The sequence below is a fragment of the Nelumbo lutea genome, chromosome 1 (genome assembly GCF_056320005.1).
Source record: "Nelumbo lutea isolate HS-2025 chromosome 1, American lotus-T2T, whole genome shotgun sequence".
NCBI classification, from domain to species: domain Eukaryota; kingdom Viridiplantae; phylum Streptophyta; class Magnoliopsida; order Proteales; family Nelumbonaceae; genus Nelumbo; species Nelumbo lutea.
Genome location: NC_142684.1, coordinates 158,136,912 through 158,160,686, shown reverse-complemented (window position 1 = coordinate 158,160,686; position 23,775 = coordinate 158,136,912). Strand labels below are relative to the sequence as shown.

General features: G+C 37.8%; 3 protein-coding genes across 5 annotated transcripts; 2 read left to right on the top strand and 1 right to left on the bottom strand.

Annotated features, from left to right (window-relative positions):
• Positions 1-551: 551 nt before the first annotated feature.
• On the top strand, positions 552-2,755 carry LOC148878644 (pentatricopeptide repeat-containing protein At1g06140, mitochondrial-like). Its single transcript, XM_088965852.1, has one exon. It carries the CDS (start codon positions 667-669, stop codon positions 2,635-2,637), a length of 1,971 nt encoding a protein of 656 aa, XP_088821978.1. The 5' UTR covers positions 552-666; the 3' UTR covers positions 2,638-2,755.
• Positions 2,756-8,841: 6,086 nt separating this feature from the next.
• On the top strand, positions 8,842-15,117 carry LOC148878643 (Transducin/WD40 repeat-like superfamily protein). 3 transcript variants are annotated; one of them, XM_088957812.1, is made up of 9 exons: positions 8,842-9,728; positions 11,621-11,833; positions 11,926-12,126; positions 12,528-12,635; positions 12,779-12,916; positions 13,039-13,290; positions 13,782-14,102; positions 14,189-14,380; positions 14,641-15,117. In XM_088957812.1, exons 1-8 carry the CDS (start codon positions 9,030-9,032, stop codon positions 14,357-14,359), a joined length of 2,103 nt encoding a protein of 700 aa, XP_088813938.1. In that variant the 5' UTR covers positions 8,842-9,029; the 3' UTR covers positions 14,360-14,380; positions 14,641-15,117. The 3 variants fall into 3 exon arrangements, with proteins under 3 accessions (XP_088813938.1, XP_088813947.1, XP_088813934.1); XM_088957821.1 differs by having other exon boundaries at positions 14,633-15,117; XM_088957808.1 differs by lacking the exon at positions 14,641-15,117 and having other exon boundaries at positions 14,189-14,601.
• A 1,959-nt stretch (positions 15,118-17,076) lies between these two features.
• Positions 17,077-21,390, bottom strand: LOC148878642 (putative folate-biopterin transporter 8, chloroplastic). The gene is made up of 2 exons (XM_088957805.1): positions 20,640-21,390; positions 17,077-19,048 (listed from the first exon to the last, which is right to left on the bottom strand). The coding sequence occupies exons 1-2, from the start codon at positions 21,145-21,147 to the stop codon at positions 17,895-17,897; spliced, it is 1,662 nt and encodes a 553-aa protein (XP_088813931.1). The 5' UTR covers positions 21,148-21,390; the 3' UTR covers positions 17,077-17,894.
• Between the last annotated feature and the right edge of the window lie 2,385 nt (positions 21,391-23,775).

The following is a 23,775-nucleotide window of genomic DNA, read 5'->3' as shown; positions in this document are numbered from 1 at the left end:
GAACCTGATTTCTGCAACATTTTTTCCAATTCTGTAACATTTATTCATTACTTATCAGCATCTTTATAGTTTAGTTTACAGTTTATATTTAAATTTAAAATTTTATTTTTTTAATTACTCATAGTTTTATAACTTTTGATTACAGGTTTGTTCAAATTAAAATTCCAATTTGATTTTTGCTTCAGGCTTAGAATTCGATCTTTCCTTTAGGCTTTCATTTCAATCCACCAAGTGGAGTTCCAGCTAGTTGTTCAGTGACTTCGTAGCTTTACCTACCTAATTTTCTAAGCCCTTATGAAATAGCTGAAAATTGAAATTGAATTCAAAATTATGAAAGTGATAATGTGATACCAAAATTGCTGAAGATTGAAATCAGTTTTACTTTGTCATGTATGGACTATAATTTTTGAATTGATATTCTTGAAATGCTTTTGTGATGGTAATTTTATTGGATTGTTAATTTATTTGTTTTCGCTGTGGGATATATTGTCTATTTCTATTTTGGATTAATTTTCCTTCATATTCGGTATTTTTTTTAAATCTTATTTATTATATTTATTTATTTATTACATTAGTATGGTTTGACCTCCGGTCAGACCTCGGTCGGACCTCTGACCCGTGAACCTCTGCCTTTTCCGGGTCAATGCCCGGTCCGGTTCTCTGAACATGTTAAATTCGACGCGTTCGTGGAATCGGCGGGAAAATAACCGTCTTGTCATGCATCCTTCTTCTCTTCCCTGCCGCTTCTTCTTCTTCTTCGTTTTCTCCGCAAAGAGAAAAAATGCTCGGGCATTCTCGCGTTTTTGTGAGTCCGTCACTGTACTGGACCCGTCCCACCAGCTTCTCCATCTCCTGCAATTAGCTATCGATCATAATTCTCTGAAACTCACCCAGCAAACTCATGGTCGGATTTACTCTCGCGGGTTCGATCAAAATGCTTTTGTCGCAACTAAGCTCATATCTTCATATTCGACGTGTGGAGTTCCGGCAGATTCTCGCCTTGTCTTTGAATCGGTTCGCGAGAAAAATGTATTTCTATGGAATTCGTTGATCAGTGGCTACGTTAAAAATGGCATATTTGAAGAGGCCTTTCATATTTTTAATCGAATGCGTAGGGATGATGAAATGCCTGACAACTACACTGTTGCTACTCTTTCTAAGATTTCCGGCGAGCTTGGGCACTCGGAAATTGGAAGAATGATTCATAATCTGAGTATAAAAAGTGGGTTTGTTTCAGATACTGTTGCTGCAAACTCCCTCATGTCAATGTATGGTAGATGTGGGAGGCTTGGCGATGTTCGGAACTTGTTTGATGAAATGCCTTGCAGAAATTCTGCTTCTTGGAATGTTCTAATTTCTGGGAATGCCGTTTCAGGGAATTCTATGTTCGATGAGGACGTATGGAAACTTGTAAAACAGATGCATATGGAAGGGGTGAAACCCGATGCTTTTACTTTTTCCAGTCTTCTACCTTTTTGTGGAAACAATAACGGGCAACCGGATCATGGCAGAGAGATCCATGGTTTTATCATAAAAGATGAGCTCATATTGGAGTCAGATGTTCATGTGGGTTCTTGTTTGATTGATATGTACTCCAGGTGCCAAAAGGTGAGCATTGCTAGGCGGGTATTTGACCAAATGAGTTGTAAGAACATTGTTTCTTGGACTGCAATGATCTCTGGTTATGTGCAGAATGAAGAGGCAGAAGAAGCTCTGACGCTTTTTCGAGAAATGCAGATGAGATACGGGTTAGAACCCAATAGAGTTTCGCTTGTGAGTGCCCTCCCTGCCTGTAGCTCTCTTGCTGGTTTGATGGAAGGAAAACAAATTCATGGTTTTGCCATTAGAAAAGTATTGCACCAGGAAGTCTCTCTGAGCAATGCTCTAATTGACATGTACTGTAAGTGTGGGAATTTGAATTGGGCAAGGCATGTCTTTGATGATGATTCTTGTTGTAAAGATGCAATCTCCTGGAGCTCGATTATTGCTGGGTATGGACTACATGGGAAGGGCCATGAAGCCGTCTTTCTATTTAATAAGATGCTTCAACTTGGGTTCTCCCCAGACAACATTACATCAGTGGGAGTTCTTTCAGCTTGTAGTAGGTCAGGATTAGTAACCGAAGGCTTTAATGTTTACAATTCATTAGTGATGGATTATGGAGTTTCACCTACAGTGGAAATTTGTGCCTGTGTAGTTGACATGTTAGGTCGATCAGGGCAGCTTGATCAAGCATTTGACTATATAAATTCGATGCCTGTCAAACCTGGCCCCAGTGTTTGGGGAGCTCTTTTCTGTGCTAGTTCACTTCATCGGAATTCAGAAATGAGGGATTTGGCTTATAGGTCCCTTGTTCGGTTAGAACCAGAGAATCCATCGAACTATGTATCCCTGTCAAATGTACATGCTTCTTCTGGGAGGTGGGACAGTGTGGCAGAAATCAGAACAAGGATGAGAGAAAGAGGGCTAAGAAAGTTACCAGGCTGCAGTTGGATTAGTATCGATAGCAAGATTCATTCTTTCTATGTTGCTGATAAAACACACCCCTGTTCAAACTTGATATACAGGATGCTGGATGACCTTGTATCAACAATGAAGGGAGCTGGTTATGTTCCTGATTTTGAGAACTTGACATAGGTGTATACATTCATGGATTTCTCTAGCAAACATGATCAAACTCCAATAACAGTAATGGATATTAGAGTTAGTTTGTTGGGGGATTTTTTTTTTTTTGTTAATTGTATCATAATTAGTGAATAATTATATCCAAAATTTTTGTGAAATCTTTCTACTTGTCTGAATGTGCAATTTAAGAAATGAAGGGATGAGAGATCCATCCCATGGACGCCCAAAGATTGCGGAATAAGGGGCGAATTTCAAAAATTTTTTCCCTCCCTTCAACTAGGAATCATATTTCCTATTTAGAAATTCATATTTTCAAGGATCATTCTTAAACCTTAAATTGAATCAGATCTGAACCAAAATAATAGGAGAGAATTATACCTGATGCGGAGAAGTAATATCTCCCAACGAATGTGTTCACACCCAAGGAAGGATCCAAAGACTGCTCCCACTGAAGATAGCGTGGTGCAGGATGGAGCAGAATCAGTAGTGTTCTTCCCCAAGAACTCTGTCCTTCGCAAGAATCAGTAGAATGGTACGTGAGCGCAGCTTCCTTTCAATCATTTTTCAAAGAACTGATGTCAAGATCCAATCTTGACTTCTCCCACAACTGGAGATCGAACTGGCAAACAGGGCGGCAAGAACAGGGAGGCGGCAAGAGAGTATTCGCAGGGTGCAGAAAACTCTCTTCTTGATTTCAGCACTAAAGAGGATCTGATGTATGTGTCCTAAAAACTGTCGCCCCCTTCTTTTGTTGACTTAAGAGATCAGCTCCTAATCCTATTAGGAGCTGCTTATCCAAATCATATTTGGATCAGCCTTCTCTTCTAGTGATAATGTTAAACCCTTATCTTATCTGCAGATTAGATTAGCTTTTTCCTAATCCCATTAGGAGGTTTCTAGATTTGAATCACATATAGATCTGGACTCTCTGAGTGGATAGGATTAAGACCCTATCATATCTGCTAATCCATCTCAGAATTCGCCTCTTTAATTAACTAAATAAATAGCCCTGTTTGAAATGGGCTTTTAGACCCATTAAGCTTATGTGCTCACTTAACCTTCCTAATTGCTGCCCAGTTGGGCTTCCTTGTATGGCGTGGGACCCAAGCATTGATCTACACATCAGCCATATGGGTTCAGCCCAGCCTTTGTTACAAGGCCTGGTCGAATACACTATTAAAGACAGTGCACCCCCTGAAACCCATCGAATGGGCTCTATGGGCCCAACACTTACCCTAAGTGGTCCCTGGGCCAAGCCACCTTGTAACACCTAGGGACTGTGGGCAGATGCAAGATTAGCCCATCAGGTATTATCCTCAATGGTTTTACACTTAACCTCTCAGCCCTTAATGATCATACACTGCCCGACAAGAGAGGACATCTCCCTCGACTGCAAGGAACAGTATTGCACTCTCCACTTATATGGATCCTGGGAATTAAAACCCTTTTGCAAACAATTTAGAAACCATAATATATATACTTTTATATCTCATATAAAATATACTTTGCAAAACAAATATCCAATGGTTGAAATCTTTTGCCGATAGTCTTGGTTTCCAACAGTGAGAGTGCATCCCCGATCATTACCTTTGTTCGACAAAGGGGCTGATCCTGTCACTATGATCACCCACTCAGATGAATTCTCGGATTGTCCCAACATACCCAGGTTTTGACCCCCGCTAAGGATCTCACTGATTGGTACATCAAAGACAGCCCAATCTGACATCTAGTGCAGTATCATAATCGAGTCTAGGGGTCGGGTGTAACTTTCCAGTTTTGCCCATCAATCTCCAAGGTCCAGGGCAATACTGAAAATCTGGTCCAGTTCAAAGATTCAACTAATCCCACACTGTATGTGCCTAGGGTCTCACCCCGGTAGCTGAGACAAGCCACCCCAACCGACTTGGTAGCACCACAATGTCAGCCTTGTCAGGATAGGTCTCCCCAGACCGACCCACTGGTTGTGAACATTCTAAACTAACACGAGTCACATTAAGTGTCCAATTTAAGGGTATTACACAGAAACATACCAAGGGAACATGAATCAAATATGCACTTTTATTTATTTACAATAAACTCATAAAGTACATCATTCTGATTGAAGCTAAGGGCATACAAAACTGTCTAACAAGAAACCATTGGTTGTGAAAGGTAAAAAATTATGTATGTATGCATTTTATCTCCATATAGTTGGGATAAGGCTTGGGTGATGATGATGATGTATGGATTTTATATATTTACTATGATTTTTATATATATATTTTTTAGTACAATCTATTATGAATGTTATGGTGAAATTTTATCATGTATACATAGCTTTACGGATTACATCATTTGGAAACACTAGAAACCATGACCAAGAAGACCCTCAACAACAAATTGAGCAATCGAATGCGCAACAAGGTTCCCTGATTTGGGGACATATTGAAGTGAGCCATGGGAAGATATGTATGTAATAGGATTCTGCAGTTAACACAAATTATAACAAAGGGACATGTTGAACTGAGCTTTTCAACCGTTAAGAATTTATTCCAATTTAACCTTTTTCTTTCAACACAAATTACAGACAAGTCAAATCATATAAAAGAACTTTTCATTAAATAAATCAATAAGGAAATGCCAAGTACTTGAGGACATTGAGGTTGTGATATTTGTTTAATACAAAAATTAAAATGTAAAATAAAATTAGAATAAATTGCACAAGCATAAATAAATAAATGTGCGTGTATGGATAAGCTTTTTTTTTCAACATTTGGACTATGTAAATACAAAATTGAATCAAAAAGTATTTTGAGTATTTAGAAAGAACTACTTTTAATTGAAAACACTATATATGATTAGTTGATTACTGCAATTTTCTTTTAATATTTTGGTGTATGTGGAAGTGAAGCAACACTTTTTTTTCTTGGTTTGTTGAATGGAATTTAGTGGGAGGATGAAGTCACGGTTTAAGTGACTTTTATTATGACGAGTACTGCAATTTCAGACATTTTAATTAAAGTTTTATAAAAATGCAAATTTACCCTTAGATAGTTCAAGTTGAAGGGGCAAATTTTGTCTATGAAAATTCCAAAAAAAGTTACACCTATTTACAGTATAGATAGATGTAGTATGTATTGCGTATAACTTCCGTTTTATTCACTAAACATTTGTACTTGATTTGTTTATAAAATCGAGAAAAATAATAATAAAACTGTTTGTTGACAACTAGTTGCCATTAGGCACCACATCAGCATAATAGTGAATAAATGCCTAACCGTTGGGGGAAGTGTTAAAATGAAGCTTCCACTAATATTAGGCATTCACATAAATAAAAGCCAGCTTTTGTGAGTCTTTGTGTGTACAGATCAGCATGATGGGCTAAATTTTGAAGTGGCACCTATGTGGCAGCGTTTATTACTAGCGAGCCTTCTATGTATCAATTTTACTTTGTGTCTTTTTAAACAAAAGAGGGGGGTGAGATGAGGTGGGAGAAATGCATGTTCTTTTAAAACAAAAGAAGGCTAATGTGCCTAAGTGGTTTTGTGTATCTGGTGTCATATTATTGTATTGTATAAAATGCAATGTATATAAATATTTTATATACATTGAAAATATATAATTATACATGTTCATATATTATATGTATTTTAATATATTATATTATATTTTTAACATACAATGTGATAAACAAATAGTCATACAATCAAAGTTGAATAAATTGATTATATGCATGCAAGTTACTAAGTCACATAGAAGAGTTGACAATGTGTTGAGTCCAAAAAAATGAACCATCAACAAAACAATGATTGTGGTCTTGTTTGATTCATAATACAATTACAATCATACATGGTAGAAGGCTTTTGATAGTTCATAATCAATATTTTCATTTTTAAAAAGAAGGGGTGTGGTTTTAAAGCCATTCATTGAGTAGCTTTGGAATAACTAACTATTTTGGGTTCATGTTGACAAAATTGATTTTTTTCTTTGCTCATATAAACCTATATGGGCTTTTTGGTGTTTTACCAAGGCCATGTTTGGGAGTACTTAAAAATAAGTGTTCATTCTAAATAAGTGCTTATTTGGACCAGGACCACAAAACCATTAAGCATTTATTGGTGTTTGGGAAATAAGCCCGAAATAAGTGCTTATTTTAAATAAGAGTTTATTTTTCAAGTCCAAAATTCCAGATTTTTTAATGCTTTACAATAAGCACTTATTCATTTTTTTATTCCAAATTTATCCCTAGTTGAATTTTAAAATACCACTTATAAAACTATCTCTAGTTGAATTTTATAAAAGTACTTCTATAAAAAGTGGTTTTATAAAAATACTTTCATAAAAGTGCTTTTGTAAAAGCACTTGTATAAAAGTGTTTTCATAAAATTTGAAAGAGAATGAAGGATAAAATAGTCACAAATGCTTATTTAAATACTTATTGGAGAAAAAGACTACCAAACGCCCAATATGAAATAAGTGCATTTTTTTTTAAATAAGCACTTGAAAAAGTTAGGTGCCAAATGCAAATAAGTGTTTATTTGAATAAGCACTTGATTTTAAACACTTATTTTTAACATAAGCACTCCCAAACATGACCCAACTATTATAGCTTAATGGCTTTTCAGGTTTCTTGTTTCATGTAACGTTGAATCCTCTATGTGAAAGCCCTCCCAAATGAACACAAGACCCAATAAAGAGGGAACAAGAAGATCTTCAGCTTAGGAGGGCAATTCCAACATTCTCAATGATAAACTCCCTTTCAAAAGCCTTCTTAGAGGGAGAGGATGTAATATTGACATAGGGTGGTGCAGCATTTGTGGGGAGGTAGAGGATTTGGAACATGTTTTGAAGAGTTGTTACTAAACAAATTTGGTCGACTGTCAGTCCAAGTATTGTGGGGATGACCAAGATAGTTCCTTGAAAGAGTGGTGGGGAAAAGTGTGTAAAAATGATACTATAGGGAAAGAAAAAAAAAGGAGAATTGCATTTTCATACTATGGGACCAATGGAAGAACAAGAACAGGAAAAAAAAAAAAAATTGCTGCCCCCCTTCAGGGCTTTATTTTCCTTTCAAGAGAATTGCAATTGTCTTAATAATCAATGTTTAGAAAAATCATCAAAGTCTTGGCAGATGATCATGTGGCATCCCCCTGAACATGGAACTATCAAAATCAACTTCAATGCTTCTTGTATTAATGGAAACCTTTGCTCAGTGGCATGTATAGCGAGGAATCATTTAGGAGAAATAGTGGACCTCAAAGCTTACAACTCAGGATTTGCAACCACCAATCTAGTCAAAGCTTGGGCAGTATGGGAAGCCCATAACTTGGCTTTGAATTTCAAAGATCATCCTATCATCATCGATGGTGACTCAAAGTTTGTGATCTCCTGCCTTCATCTCAAGTTCAATCCTCTATGTAGACTTGGGAACATCATTCAACATTACTTGGAGCTGAGGGAATCTCTCACCAAAGGTGTTGTCTACAAGCACAATTTTTGCAAAGCAAACCAAGCTGTAGACTGATCGGCTCATGAAGCCCTTTCAAATGTCCATGGTTTTGTTTCTCTAAGTGGCTTGGTAACCTTCCTTGGCACCTCCATCTTGTGTAGCCCTTCTGATCTTATCAAAAATAAAAAAAAGGTTAATAAAAGGTGGTTATACAAAAGGATATATTTATAGATTATTTCAAACTCAATCAACTTGCTCAAGTCTTAGGTAAGCCCAGTCCGATCCAACTCTATCCCAAACACAGATCAAATTGTGTTACATGAAGCTTGGGGTAGGGCTAGGTTGATAAAGTTGGGCCTAACTTTGGGTTGGTTAGGCTTAAGGTCTCTCTTTTTAAGTAAGGGTGTATAAGGGTGTAAACGGTATTCAAAAATTTGATTTTGAATTCGAGATTTGGTATAATTGAATATAATTCGGGTAATTCGAATATCTAATAGGTCGAATTCAGATATCCTATTCATACTGAATAGTTAATCAGATTTGAATTCGAATATGACTTGATTCGATTCGATAAATATTTGAATTTGATCGATTATTTAATTCTTATATATAATATATAAAATTTTTAAATGTTTTATATAATATATATAATAATTAAATTATATCGATAATTTATATATTTATATACTTTATATAAATAAAATATTTATTTTATATATTTATTAATTATTTAAAATAATTAATTAACTAAATTCGAATATTAATTATCAAATTTTCTAATCGAATTTGAATTCGAATATTTAGGCGCAGCGGTCGAGTGGTCGATCCACTGCTAACTGCTTCACATCTCACCGGTCAAATTGGGGCCTCAGAGTTATCAGTTAAGGCGGCAGGGGCGCATGTTAGATTGTTAGTAACAACTTGAATAAAAAGATATATTCAACCGGCACGAGGAAGTGGTGGAGTGTTCGCAGAAATGGAGGATGAAGAAGCAGAGATCTACGACGGAATCAGAGCACAGTTCCCTCTCTCCTTCGGCAAGCAAACAAACCAGCACATCTCTCTCGAGGCCATACACAGCGCCACCCGGCGCACTGTAGATTCCTCATCCCACTCCCCTGCTAACAAGGGCCTCCCTTCTCTCTCTTCCCCTTCCAAGGCCTGGTTGAAGGACCTCAGAAACCCTAACCCTAGTTCCCGCCACCACGGAGATGCTAAGCCCAGTTCTTCCGCCCATGAAAACCAGCGCTCTGAGGATCGAAATTCGGCGTTCGGGAAACCCAGTTCGACCGCTGATAATGGGTCGAAAGGTCGTGTCGACGGTGAGAATTTGAAGGATGATGAGGTGATGGTTGGACCTCCTCAGCCGACTTCGAATTTAGCTGATGAAGATAGGGTGATGATTGGACCTCCTCGGCCGCCACCGAGTTCGAATTTTGCAGATGAAGATGGGGAGGATGATGCGATGATGATTGGGCCTCCTCGGCCGCCGCCGGGTTCGAATTCTGCAGATGAAGACGGGGAGAGTGATACAGTGATGATAGGACCTCCTCGGCCACCGCTATCTTCGGATTTGGCTAAGTCGGATTCAGATGATGATTCGGATGAAGAAGCAGAAGAGGATCGATATAAGATTCCACTCAGTAATGAGATTGTCTTGAAGGGGCACACTAAGGTACACCGATAACCTCAATATTATCTGTTCTTTCTCTCTCTCTCCCCATTTGTAATAATCAGACTATATGGTTTCCCAGTTGCATCCGCAGCTTCAATTCATGACTTTAGGGTTCTGTAGACGTGATTATTGTGTTTATTGTTTCGACTGATAGGTGGACTTGTGGGTGAAAACACAAAAGGAATTGTTTTAAGTGCAAGTCCATTTTAAACATTAATGAGCTATTAGAAGTAGAAATAAATATATTCTTAGTTAAGGTTGGGAGACAATATGATAAAAAGGTAGATGGGGGTTCCTATGTGGTCATTGTTGTAATTTGTAACTGCATAGTGCAAGTGCAATGTATTACTAGTTCAGAAACCATTGGAATATGGATGTGAAAATTGCTTCTGCTATCCTTAAATTTTCAAAGAGCCAGGGTATAAATTTGCAAATCAAGTAACAAAAAGAACCAAGGTATAAATTTTCAAAGAGGTTGTAGTGAGTGGAATGAAGCTTACCCTGCATCTGTTGAGAAAAGACAATATAATTGGATAATGAGACTTATTGTGAACTTTAGTGGTGATGCTTATTGCATTTAAGAAAGTTATATTGGATGTATACAATTTTACCAAGGGGCACAAAGAAAAAGGAGGGGTGGGCATGAAACCACATACCCGGAAAATTCCTTGTTCTTAACTATGCAGGAAAGAGAAAATATCCTTAGTTCTGAACAACACCCAAATGCTTAAAGGCATAAATTTTCAAAGACTCAAAAGGTTTCCACCACTTCCAAATGCAAGAAGAAAACACATAATTTATTGCTCCCACCAAAGCACTAAAGAAAGATAACACAACTAACCCTTAATCCAACTCTCCATACCTTGAACTTTCATCCTGGCAACTGGCTACCATCAACTATAGTATCTTGAGTGATTGCGTCCTTGGTCTCTTCCTCTGGTTAGCTTCTACCCCTCCCTTTAACCACCTCTCTTTGCTGACTTAGATAGTCAATCTTCCTAATCAATGTTATTTGTAACCCTTCATTTGCCTCATTATTTTACTTCTCACAGAAACCTTCTACTCTCTCCATTCTTGCTAGACCTGTCTGTTTAATCTTTTGAAAAATAAATTGTATTCTTGATTATCCCACCCATGTGAAAGAAACCCATCTCTTTACCTATTTAACTTCTTAATTAGTAACCATTCATTCACTATCCACCTCCTTTTCCTCCACTCTGCTTCACCTTATGTCCTTATCCAATTCCTTCTCCTTATGCTACCTTAAATTTATTGAAAAGAGCTTGGTTCCCCCAACTCTCCAAACTCCACCACCATATTCCTCCTTTCTCATCTTGTTATTCTCAGTGTATCTGATTTTCTTGTCCTCAAGGGTACTTGCATGAGAGTGTAATACATGGAGTTCATGGGGTGTTAGTTTGTCCTCTTGTGATTTGTGGGATTGCTGCTATTGCGGCTAAGTTTCTCTTTTTTTGACAAGAATAGAAGAATGGAAGGTTACCTCGTTGAAGAGTTATAGATGAAAACACATTTTGAAAATCAGGATATATGAAAAGAAATTAACTGAAGATTTTAATTCCCTTTAATTATTGAAAATTTCTATAACCATTCTTTGGAAGTATTTAACAAAAAAACTTATGTGTTGCTTCTTTCATTTATGGTTTTCTTTTTGTTCTTTCTGATGTCTCCCCATAGATCCTAAGTAGAATCAAAGGATTTGAAGTCTCATGAGAATATCCTTTTGTTCTAAAAACATAAAAATGATTCCTTCTGAAACAGAAGAATTATTTATGGCATGTCTTAACATGTGTAGTTCAGATTTAAACTATCTTAGGCTATTTTCTGAATCATTTTCTTTCCCCCATTGATTTTGATGGTGAAACCTTTGACAGGTTGTTTCAGCCCTTGCTATTGATCATTCAGGATCGAGGGTTATTTCTGGTAGCTATGACTATACAGTCCGTATGTATGACTTTCAAGGAATGAATTCTCGGTTAGCATCATTTAGACAGCTGGAACCATTTGAAGGACACCAAGTCCGTAGTTTAAGTTGGAGTCCAACCGCAGACAAATTTTTATGTGTGACTGGCTCAGCTCAGGCTAAGGTTCTACCCAAGTATTGTGTTTTATGTATTCAAATTTCTTAGCATATAGTTTGCGTAAGTATCACTCATGGTCTTCTTCCTCTTTGTTTCAGATTTATGACCGTGATGGACTTACTTTGGGTGAGTTTGTAAAGGGAGATATGTATATTCGTGATTTAAAGAACACTAAGGGGCATATATCTGGATTGACTTGTGGAGAGTGGCATCCTAGAATGAAGGAGACCATTTTAACATCATCAGATGATGGATCACTGCGTATTTGGGATGTTAATGATTTCAAAAGTCAAAAACAGGTTTGCATGTTTTCTTTTCAAAACTCCATGATATTATGTTTCTTGCATGTTCTTTTCTTTCAACTTTACCCATTAGGTACCTTTTTGAAGGTGCTACATGTGAGGTCGGTTTCCCTGTCGAACATTTCCATGGTTGAAATTTCTTGCAAGAAGCAGCAATATTTCCATGTGGGGTCAATTTCCCTGTTGAACTAATCCTGATGGTGGGCATTGGGCCTTAGCCCACTACTTGGCTGAAGTGAGAGACATCCTCTCCTCTTTGAATGCACACTTGGGCTGTGCTTGGTTTGATAGAGAATAAGAGAGAGAGAGAGTTGCAATCATCTGTAGTATCCTGAAGTGTGGCTTTTTTTTTCCGCAATTGAATGAGTAATCTCAGTCTAAAATGTTTCCACAAATAGGTTATCAAACCCAAACTTGCAAGGCCTGGAAGAGTCCCAGTTACAACATGTGCTTGGGATCGTGAGGGAAAATGCATTGCTGGTGGTATAGGTGATGGCTCCATTCAGGTATTTATTGTTGACATTTTAAAATTTCAACCTTCACTGTTTTATTATAAAGTAGTTTTAAGATCTGTTAATACTTGCATGTGCAAATTATTGATCCATGTTTCTTGCTCTTATCTTGCATTGCTCTTAATTTTATTTCTCAGATATGGAACCTTAAGCCTGGATGGGGAAGCAGACCAGATATCCATGTTGAAAAAGGACATGAAGATGATATTACTGCACTTAAGTTCTCGAGTGATGGGCGGATTCTGCTGTCAAGAAGCATGGATAGTTCACTGAAGGTAAAATATATATTTTTAGTTTATGGGACCTCATTAATTCCTTATTAAAAATTGTTTATGATTTGATTTTGTTATAATTTCAACACTGGTTTACTAGTTTTATTTGTTAAATTCATGGTTAGGTATGGGATTTACGGCAAATGAAAAACCCTGTTCAAGTCTTTGGGGATCTCCCTAGTCATTATGCCCAGACAAATGTTGCATTTAGTCCTGATGAGCAGCTCATTTTTACTGGAACCTCAGTTGAGAGAGAACAAACAACTGGAGGCTTGCTTTGCTTCTTTGACCGAGCAAGACTGGAACTTGTGTCCAAAGTGGGTATATCTCCAACTTTCAGTGTTGTGCAGTGTGCCTGGCATCCAAAGTTAAATCAGGTTAGCCTTGAACTATATTATCAGTTTGTAGGCCTTGCTCAATATTGTTTCTTTTTCTTTGACCCTTTGTCTTGGTCTCTACTGAAAAATGCACCTTGCATCATGTATTATACATTTATACTAGTATCAAATCAATAATTTTGTTCTGTATGGTTTTTCTATTTCATAGATTATTTTGTTAGAGAATGCCACTTTCACCCTCTCTATGGGAAAGGACTTTCCTATATGTAAAGAAGGTTTTGTAATCTGGTCACGTACATGCAAAGTTATTGTTTTTAATATAAACTATCCTGAAAAAAGGCTTACTGTTGCTACATGGCAAATAACAGCAAGGCAAATGTGGAGCCCTTTTGGGCTTCTAACTAGAGAACCACATGAAGGATTCCTGGGTTATGTAGAGAAGCTTGCTAAAATACCGTTCTTGCAGAACTGCTCATTGTATGCTGCTTTTATCATCTTTTAAATTGTGGTACTTCTCATAATTCTTGAAGGTCTTTGCTACGGCTGGGGACAAAAGCCAAGGAGGAACACACATACTATATGATCCATCTCTGAGTGAGAGGGGAGCTCTTGTGTGTGTTGCACGTGCACCAAGGAAGAAGTCTGTCGATGATTTTCATGCAGACCCTGTTATTCACAACCCTCATGCATTGCCTTTATTTAGAGATCAGCCTAGCCGCAAACGTCAACGAGAGAAAGCACTGAAGGACCCCATTAAGTCCCATAGACCTGAACTTCCAGTAACAGGACCGGGCTTTGGTGGAAGGGTTGGTTCTACTAAAGGAAGCTTGTTGACCCAGTATCTGCTCAAGGTAATTTATCATTTTTTTCTTTATTTTCCTGTAAATCGTGGACATTGATCAATTGGACTGCGCTTACTGGTTCTACTACATTGCAGCAAGGTGGTATGATCAAGGAGACATGGATGGAGGAAGATCCTAGAGAAGCTATATTGAAATATGCTGATATTGCAGCAAAGGACCCAAAGTACATCGCACCAGCATATGCAGCAACCCAACCTGAGCCAGTTTTTGCAGAGTCAGATGCTGAGGATGAAGAAAAATCATAGATCAGTCCAAGTGATTATCAGGTCTGACCTAAACAAGTGGCGTGAGGTGACTGGATTCCAAGGATGAGAAAAGAAATGATGGGTTCATCCAATTGGCACCAGCTTCAGCCTCAACCTGTGCAAGCCATGCACGTTGTGTTTTTTTCATATTAATTTAACAATACAACAACGTTATAAATAGAGCAGATCTTGTAAACTAAATCAGCCCTGTATATTGTATAATTTACATTTTCTTTTACCTATTTATTTGTGTGTGATCGTGCATAGTTTCAGCCTTTCAGGATCATGCATGCTGTGAGAGAAACTGCTGCTCGATGTCATGTCGATGGTTCTGACTTCTAAGGACGAAAAGAAATTCTAGTGGTTGACACTTGACAGCCTACTGACGTTCACATGTGCATTTTTGTCAATCTCTCACGATGGTTCGAGCATTACTAGAGGTCGGCGCATTCTGCCCTGCGAGACTAAAGTCAAACGCCGAAACCGTCTTATGGTTATGGGCACTGTGGTTCATGCTTGAAAGCTCGGCTCTTTGTTTCAGGATTCAGGAATCAGGATGACTGGAGCTTCCTTCGAAAATTTTATGGCTTCCTCCATCTTTAAGTTGGAACAAATATGTAGGCTTAAATATTTTTGCCCCGCTTACTGAAAAGTTATCTTTTCTGTCATTTACATCAAAACAATAGAACATCTCGACTAGGCACACTGGAAGATGAGCGTCAATCAAATATCAATGGACACTGACTCAATGCTTAAAAGCTCGGAACTGCTCGGCTCTACATTCCAACTGCCAAAGAGAGGACTAGTAGAGGCTTCCTTGACCTGTACGATAAATATGGGGTTTGATGCTAAGAATGAGTGGTAAAAGAAAATTGGCTTCTGGAATTGTGATTAACTAATTGTTGCATTTTGTTTCGACAATTGGGTGGGTGTCCGCACAGCGATATTCGTTTTTTCCTTTTAATTTTAGGGAAAATTTTCCATCAGCACCCTGTACTTTAGGTTGTCTCAACTCTCAAGTCAGTCACCAAGCTTCAAAACATGTCTACAGTACTCGAACTTCCAAAAACTGTCTAATGGGTCTCTGCCTTTAACGGTCTTTCATTTAATTTTGAAAATATCAAAACTACTCATTATCTTCTACCTGAGACTGAAGACAGAAATGTTATACCAATCTAACGAGTTCTACGGTTTGGAAATGTTATAATTGTCTATGCTGTGGTGGCTAAGAGTGTTGGGATGAGAAGGCTTAGATTGTACGAGGCATTGCCGATGGTGGATTTGAATCATGTCCAAATGAAGGTGTTGACGGGAATCCAGGCATTTTCTCCTATACATCTTTATCTTTCTACCTATTTAAATATAATGCTTTAACATATAATTGATAATTTTAGATGCAAATTAGTAACGATTTTGACAATAAATTTACGATATGAATGATCGAAATTTCAAGAAATGTGAAGTACAACCCAAAACTTGCAGACTGATCACCCATCCGTTGGTATTTATCAAAATTCTTCCAGGGAAGGTCTGATTGGTCGAAATTCATCTGCTTCTCCACCGGTACTGTCGGAGCCACATCCTTAGCAGAAGTGGCCTTCTCCTCCGGTTTCTCTTGCTCCTTAACTTCTTCCTTCTTTTCCTCTTCATCGGTGCCGGTGGTAGTGAAGTCGTGCTTCTGAAGGGCTTGCTGGATGAATTGTTTGAACTTTGAACTCCTCATGAGCTTTCTTCAGCAACCACGTTTGTCTTCTCTTTGAACAAAACAGACTTAGCAAGCGTTCCCTCCTCTGCGGGCTTCGCTTTCTCCACCTCTACAACCTCTTCGATTGCCGAGGCAGCGTTCACTGACTCCTCTACCTCTGGCGCCGGTGACACCTTATCAGCATTTTGATACTTTCAAAATCTCCCAACCCTGTGTATCCATGTGTCTCCATGACCACCGATATTTTGATAATTGATTCAACATGAAGAATTTTACTCGTCTTCATACAAGGGAGGAAGGTTCGTTACTTCCATACAAGGACAAGCTGTATAGAGTTCCAGGTTTTATTATGCTCTCAAGCACTACAAATTTGGTTTGGTTTTGGTTAATCAATATAAAAACCAGCAATTAATTAAACCGGCCAATATACATATATTTCTATATATTTTATATATATTTTTATATATTATATATAATTTATATATTATAAATTTTTATTTTATACTTATATATATCTTTATAATATATATTATAAAAATTAAAAAATCGAAAAACTAACAAATCGAACTGACAATTAGTTAACCAATTCACTTCGGTTACCAGTTTTCTAAAAATCGATAATACCAATTTGATTACAAAAAAAAAAATGCACACGGTTAAACCGCTAGTGCAGGTAGAGTAATACTTTCTCTTCCAAAAGTGATGCACTGTCATGTATTATTTTCCAAAATAATATCTTGTCTGCACTTGAATGCACGATGATGGCCATTAGTATTAATCTTGTATCGGAGACGAGGTTGATGTGCGAACGAAGAAATTAGGCAAGAAAGCGCCAAGCAAAGGAAAGCAAGGGTGGCATAATATCCTTGATGGTGGGAACTGGAAATAAATTCAGCACCATTCAGTACCATCTTGTGGGGAGATAGGGGTTGTTGGGTGGGAGGGGGATGCTGATGGGTTCTTGATTGATTTAAAACTATTTCTTTTTTGTTTTTATCGTTTCCTTGAGATGTATTGCAGAATATTTTTTTCAGCTTTTCATCTATAACCTTAAAGAGGGTTGGGTTACAAAAAGGCTATAAAGCCAGTTCAATCCAACTCAAGCTTCAATCAAACTGGCCTCACCCAATCCAAGAACCAGAACCAGTTCTTGGACTTATTCTAAAAGGTTCACTAAGAACCAATAACAGGAAATATTAAAAATAGGAGCCCTTTGGCCATATGGGACCTAAGACCCAAAATACCCCCAGACCCGATTACCCCAATAGAATCTCTCTCTCTCTCTCTCTCTCTCTCTCTCTGCAACTGCCATTGCCTCAGATCTTCAGAGGCTTGCTGACCGCCTTACCAGAATCAGTCGGCTTACAAACCTGGTTTTATCCAGCTGAAAACTTTCTTTATCTCATCTTTCTGGTCTATTTTGGCAGGTTATTAGCAGTTCAGCACCACTTGTTGTCTTGCATTTGCATACATAATAGGCACTGATCGAAGAGCAAGTGGTTATGTATCCACCCATTCGACTGTGAAAAAGCTGATGAAGCATTGCAATGATGAAATCACCGGGACATCCTCTTAAAACAATCAAAATTACCACAAGCAGCCTCATCACAAAGATGATCACATTCACACCCTGCGATCTTAAAGTAGGAATGACTTGCAACTGCTTTTCTTTCAAGTATCTTGATGAAGAGGTAGGCGAGAATCTCTCCCAGATGGTGTTGATGATGCGAAAACTACTTTATGGCTTGTGCAATCAAAACATATAACTGCAACCAAAGAGTATGGATGCTCCAGCCTTGAATAAAATTGTAAGACCTCACCCAGCATACTTTACCTGTCTGCTTCAGATTCTCTTTGTCGCCGGTAGGCATAAACATAACCAAATGCCATTCTTCCCACCCTCCTACCTTTTCTACCTTTTTTACTTACACTCCTCTTCCTTTCCTTTGATATTGGCTGTGACATAGGCAGACGTGATAGCCATCCCAAGGGAACCAAAGCTGCAAGGAACTGTAGTGAGATCCCCAAGGGAAGCCTTGAGTAATCACCAGATGTTACTCCAATAAGAGAAGCCAACCCAACTCCAAGAAAGCCACTGATAATGGATGATAGACAAAGAGCAGAAGCTAAGAAAGAAGTAAGTGCTCCTTCACAGCCAGGTGGGCATAAATTTGCAAAGAGAATTGAGAATGGGAGGAGCTTAAACTGAGCTACCATTTCTGCCAAGCCGGAAAAGCATAACACATAGGCCTCGTTTGGAATTCCCAATCTGAGATTGATTTGCTTTATTAGGACAAGGTCCAGAAGCAGGGAGCTTGCATATATGACCTGCACCATGCCAATCAATTTCCTCATGGGAATTCTTTTCCAGTATCTGTCATAGAATAAGGTTGCAAATAGTAGCATCAATTGGCCAATCACTTTAGACATCCCAATGATTGATGGGTCAAGCCTTAAGAATTGTGTCTGATAGCAGAAGATGGATCCTGACAGAATTGGGACAGCAGCAATAGAGGCCACAGTCCAGGTAAGGGGACCAGATATGCACTCTTCACTTATTGCAGTGACCAGACTGGACAACTGTTTGAGTAAGTTTTCTGAGAGAGTATTTCTTATGAAATGATGATCTGATGGTTGTGGCAGGTTAAGAGAACCTTCCCTTGTTGTAAGAGAAATTGCAAGTTGAAGTGAAAGTAGTGCAGCAAACAAGAGAAACATTGTTTTGGTTTGTTGTGTTTTCAATAAGAAAAAACCTCCAATCAAGTTGCCTAAGATTCCCCCTGCAGCCAGAGCCTTAAATGCATAAGATTGTAGGCCACTTACTCCATGTTTTTGGCTGTATTCAGCAACGAGAGCATCTTTTGCAACTTCTGTGACCGATGCTCCAAGGTTACTAAGCAGAATGCACACCATTAGTGTAGGAAGGGCTTCACCTGCAAGTGGGATTAATGCCAGAGCCCCCCAAGACAGAATCTGCAAAAACACTGCAAATTTTGATCCATATCAGTAACTTAAGCCACAACATACTGAACTTAAATAATTTGTCTACTAAAGGAAGTTTAGTAAGCAGTAATAGAATACATGCTGATACAATGCATCTTCAATGATTCATGATTGTTTGCAGCTACTCAAGTTCCAATTTAGTGCCAAAAATATGAATTAGTATGTATTCAAACGAATAAAAAACTACTGAATTCTATATTGGCATTGCTGAATTCCATATTGCCATTGTCAAAATAGTAAAGATAAAGCCTTGATACAACTATCACAAGATTAAATTTAGCTTTTAGATGTGAAAAGACTTCCTGCTTCTACAATCAAAGCTAAAACTTAAAATTGTTGCGATGAATTTTGTTTCTATGTCTTAAGGAGAAAAGCATAAAAAAACCCATTAATTTTGATTAAACTAAAAAGTATACAAAAAGAGAAGATAGTTTATTGGACTTCAAGTTGAAGAAATTGAAATAAAAGGAGAAAAGGGTGAATCAATTTTATGGAAGAAACATGGTTGGAAAGATCAAAAGGATTTAGTATCATCAAGTAAACCAAATTCAGCAAACTTTGGAAATCCAAAATTTGCACACACAAACTACCATCAGATTCCAACATAACTATTTAAAGACATTTGATATCAATAACATAAAGCTACTAAAATGAAGAAACTTGTGGAACATGAAAGTTCATAACCATGGTTTGCAATATCAGCTTGGTTAAATATCCCCGGACTGTACCTATTTTTCTAGGGGGATACAAACTATTCTGACAATCTTCTTTCCCTAATATCTTCAATACATGGCTGATGTAACAGCGACATTTCAAATTTCATTGGTAAAGTAAACATTTAAGATTTAAACTTCTAGAAAATCGCTTAAAATTTCTGAATTTCATTAAAATCATTGAATTTTTGTGAAAAATATTATCCTAAAAGAACAAATGGGAACTTGGTGATCGGATGAGTGGCTTATTATAATGATATGATTCACTTACTAAATAACTACAATACAAATGAAAATGAAAGACATACAATTACAAAAGAGTATTTGCAATTTAATGAAAACATATAGTAGCAAAATGAGACAAAAGTCAAGATCACAAGTAAATGACATGTAAAGAAGAGAAGATGGCTAAAAGAGTAAAAGAGACAGAGATACCATTTAAGCGTCTTGATCTTCTTTTGTTTGATAAATACAGTTGTTTGATATGGTTTGAGCCTTAAACGGGCAATTATACTTTCCTGACAATTCCGTGAAGTTTTAACAAATTCCATGTATTTATAAATTTCCCTCGAATCTTTTTCCATCTCTACATGTTCAAGTCTCTATCTATATTGAAATTGCAAACCATGTTCATAACAGAACATACAAATTCCGCAGCAATTTTACGGGGGGGTCTATGAACATTAACAAGGTTTATCCAGATCGCTCGTCAAACTGGGGACTCTCCGGATATGCCCTGGTACACCTTAACAAGGACTCGACAAATTGGTAAACCTCCAATGAAGCAACACAGATAAGGTGACTAAGAAAAAAAATAGGAAAAGAATTCAAGTAGTGTACAAAGGAGAAGATAGTAAACCTCCAATGGATACGTAAGGTATTCTGTGAGCGCCGCCAATGTAGAGAGCATCAGAAAGGACTCCATAAAGAGGCTTGGCCACCATGGGTAGGTTAGCAGAATTCTGCACAAGCTGCAACGTTGAAGGATGCAGCTTAAGAGTGTGAGCCATGTGGAAATTCATCGCCAACCATGGAAAACACCTGAACCCTTGAACCCAATACCCAAATCCACACAAGCCCAACACCTGTTGCCTACCCACTTGAGGAGACTTTGTGCTCCTGTCATTTGTCCCACTTTTTCCGAGAGGGATTTGGTTTGGAGTTATAATGATGGGTTTAAGGAGATGGGTTTGCGGTTTTATGGATTTATTATTGGTGTTGATTGGGGACGAATTGATTCTTGGGTTCTGGTGGTGAGTGTTGTTAATGGAATTGCAGCGAAGAAGTGGTGGCTTCGATGGTGGCCTCTGGATTCCTTGGATCGTCGACAATACTGGGTTTCCGCCGGGTTTTTCATAGGAAATCATGGTTTCACTTGTGAATAAAGATTAAAGGATTTGATTAGGAAGTAAATGAAGAATTTAGCAGGCTGACCAAGTAAAGAAAGGAATGGAGAAAGCAGAGAGCACGACTTAGAACAAGAAAGAATCTTGGTTTTCTTTAAAATCTTTAATTCGTCGTGTCGTGAGGTTATTCGGAGAGAAGGAATGAAAGGGAGGGAGCAGGAGAGAAAGATCTAGAAGACTAGAAAGAGCGTAGGCTAGAGGAAGAGTGGGATCTCATCTGTCAAGCTTGAAATAGCATCCGGTTCCAGTTGAGCTTTTGTCGCAAGTGAGAAGAAAGGTAGCAAAGGCAGAACCGTACACGTGACAGTCGCACAGAAAGAGTAGGACCTGACAACTTTGAAAGGTGGGACCCCCCAAACCAGTAGGAGACATCTTCTTCTTCATAATTCATTTGCCACATGGACATACATACAGACATTTATCTTCCCATGCCATATACTTCCAATATGGTTGTTGGTTGGAAGTACGTCCAAAAAGTTAGATTGACAATTGTTAATATTTTTAAAGTATGATTTTGGTTTTTTTTGGTTAAGACGTTGATATTAATTTGGGTGGGACCCTTCGCTTGTGGGTCCAGTTTTTTTTTAAGGCGGTCTGATTGGTAGCTTTGAAAATTGGAAATATTTTTAAGTAGGGCCCATGTTGATTTTGATTTTGATTTGATTTGGGTGGAACCCTCGTTTGTGGGTCCAGCTTTTATTAAGGCGGTCAGATTGGTACCTTTCAAAATTGGAAATATTTTAACAGAAAAATACGGATAAATGGGTCTACCATGACATAACCAAACCTTGTATTTGGCATTTGCATAGTATTCTCCTTTATACTATTTGTAAAATATCTTGCATGGTCCCTATCAAATGATAATTTTAACTATTTGAGTAAAAGAATCGAAACATATCCTAAATTTTCATAAATTATTTTAAAGGTATCTTGAGTTTTCAAAAAGATTTAAAATTTTCAAAATATTTGTTTCAAATCTTTTGCTTTTTTTCAAAATTTCAAAATATATCTTGAATTTTTCAAATACATGTGAGACATGGGCTAGTAAAAAACACCAAAGGAAAAACATCATAGTACCCATTGCGTTTTCGTTCATTTCTACCTATAACTCCATTGTATCTCTAACTCCACCTTGCATGAGATAGAGAGAGAAGAAACATGCTACTATTTAGGGATGACAAATTCTCCCATAAAAGCAGGGCCCCCTCCTGCCTCGATCGGGGTGGGTTTTCCCCGACTCTAAATAAGGACGGGGCGGGGATGGGGAAATATTTTTTTCTTGAACCGGGGATGGGTTTTGTATGTAATTCCTTGAATCTGCCCTGAACTTGAAGGTAAATTAGTAAAATATCTCTAGGTTTAATATTGATATTTAAAATATCTCTAAGTTTTTCCTTAAATTCTTAAGATCCTAGGATCTTGTAATTCTATTTTTGAATTACCCCTAAAATATTATAATTCAATTTGTAAGATACCCCAAATTCCTATATTCTATGTGTAAATTGTCCATAAAATAGATCATTTTTAAGTAATTGTCTTGGAAAGGAAAAATTTTGGGGATTTCCCGTCCTCGACAGGGAGTGGATGCCCCGCCCTGAACCTGCCGCACCATCGGAGATGGGGCAAAGTATCTTAACTACAGGGCAAGGATAGGGAGGGGGTGCCCCACCCCAAACCGGCCTTGTTGCCATTCCTACTACTATTAATATCTTACAACACATTTCTTATAGGCAAGAGGAAGGAACTTCAAAGTTGAAATAATTTCCTCTCTTTCAACCCATCAAATTGAGAATATTAGATGGAATGAAATCATATAAGAGCCTATTTGAGATGGCTTCAATTTTGATTGAGCTGAAGCTCTCTTAACTCAACCCAAGCCCCAATTTATCCAAGACAAGTGAAGACCATCTCTCACTTGACTATTGTTTGTAGGGTGGAGAAACCCTAAGGGACTGACTTTTAGTATCAAGGTATCACCGACACACTTCTGATGCCAATAAATCAATTTCATTCCTTCGAACACTTTTGAAATACTGGCTTCATCATTTCAAGGAAATACTCACAGAGTTTGTTTAGGGAAGTTTATGACGATTTGTATCCCAACTTTAACTACCTTAACAAGTAAGTTTCTAGTTACTTCAACTAATATGCATAGTTAATTTTCCTACAGCCTATGTTGTTGCTTTTAATGGTTGAGAGCAATGGTAACTAGGTTTTTAGTTTCCTTAAAAATTTCTGTTTCCTCATCCTATTGAGTGGGTGATCTTCTCTCTAGTTTTCTAGTTTCTTTTAACTTTTTGCTATCTTTTCTGGGTAAGTGGGAAATCCCTTGTCTTGGCTTTCCCATTGCGTTTTTTCAGTGGACTCACCACTTAGTGAAGGTTGGGTGGACTATATTCCTGTTGAACTTCCCTTTCTTTTCAACAATCCATCACTTTCTCCTTTTAGCCTCTAGTTCTCTTCCCTCTTCCTTTCTACTTTCTCTCCTTGCTAGTTATCTTTCTTCTTGGCCCTCTACTGCCCTCGTTTTAGCTACCTCCTTTCACCCCTCTACCCCTCTACCAGCATGGATGACCTTAACACACTCAA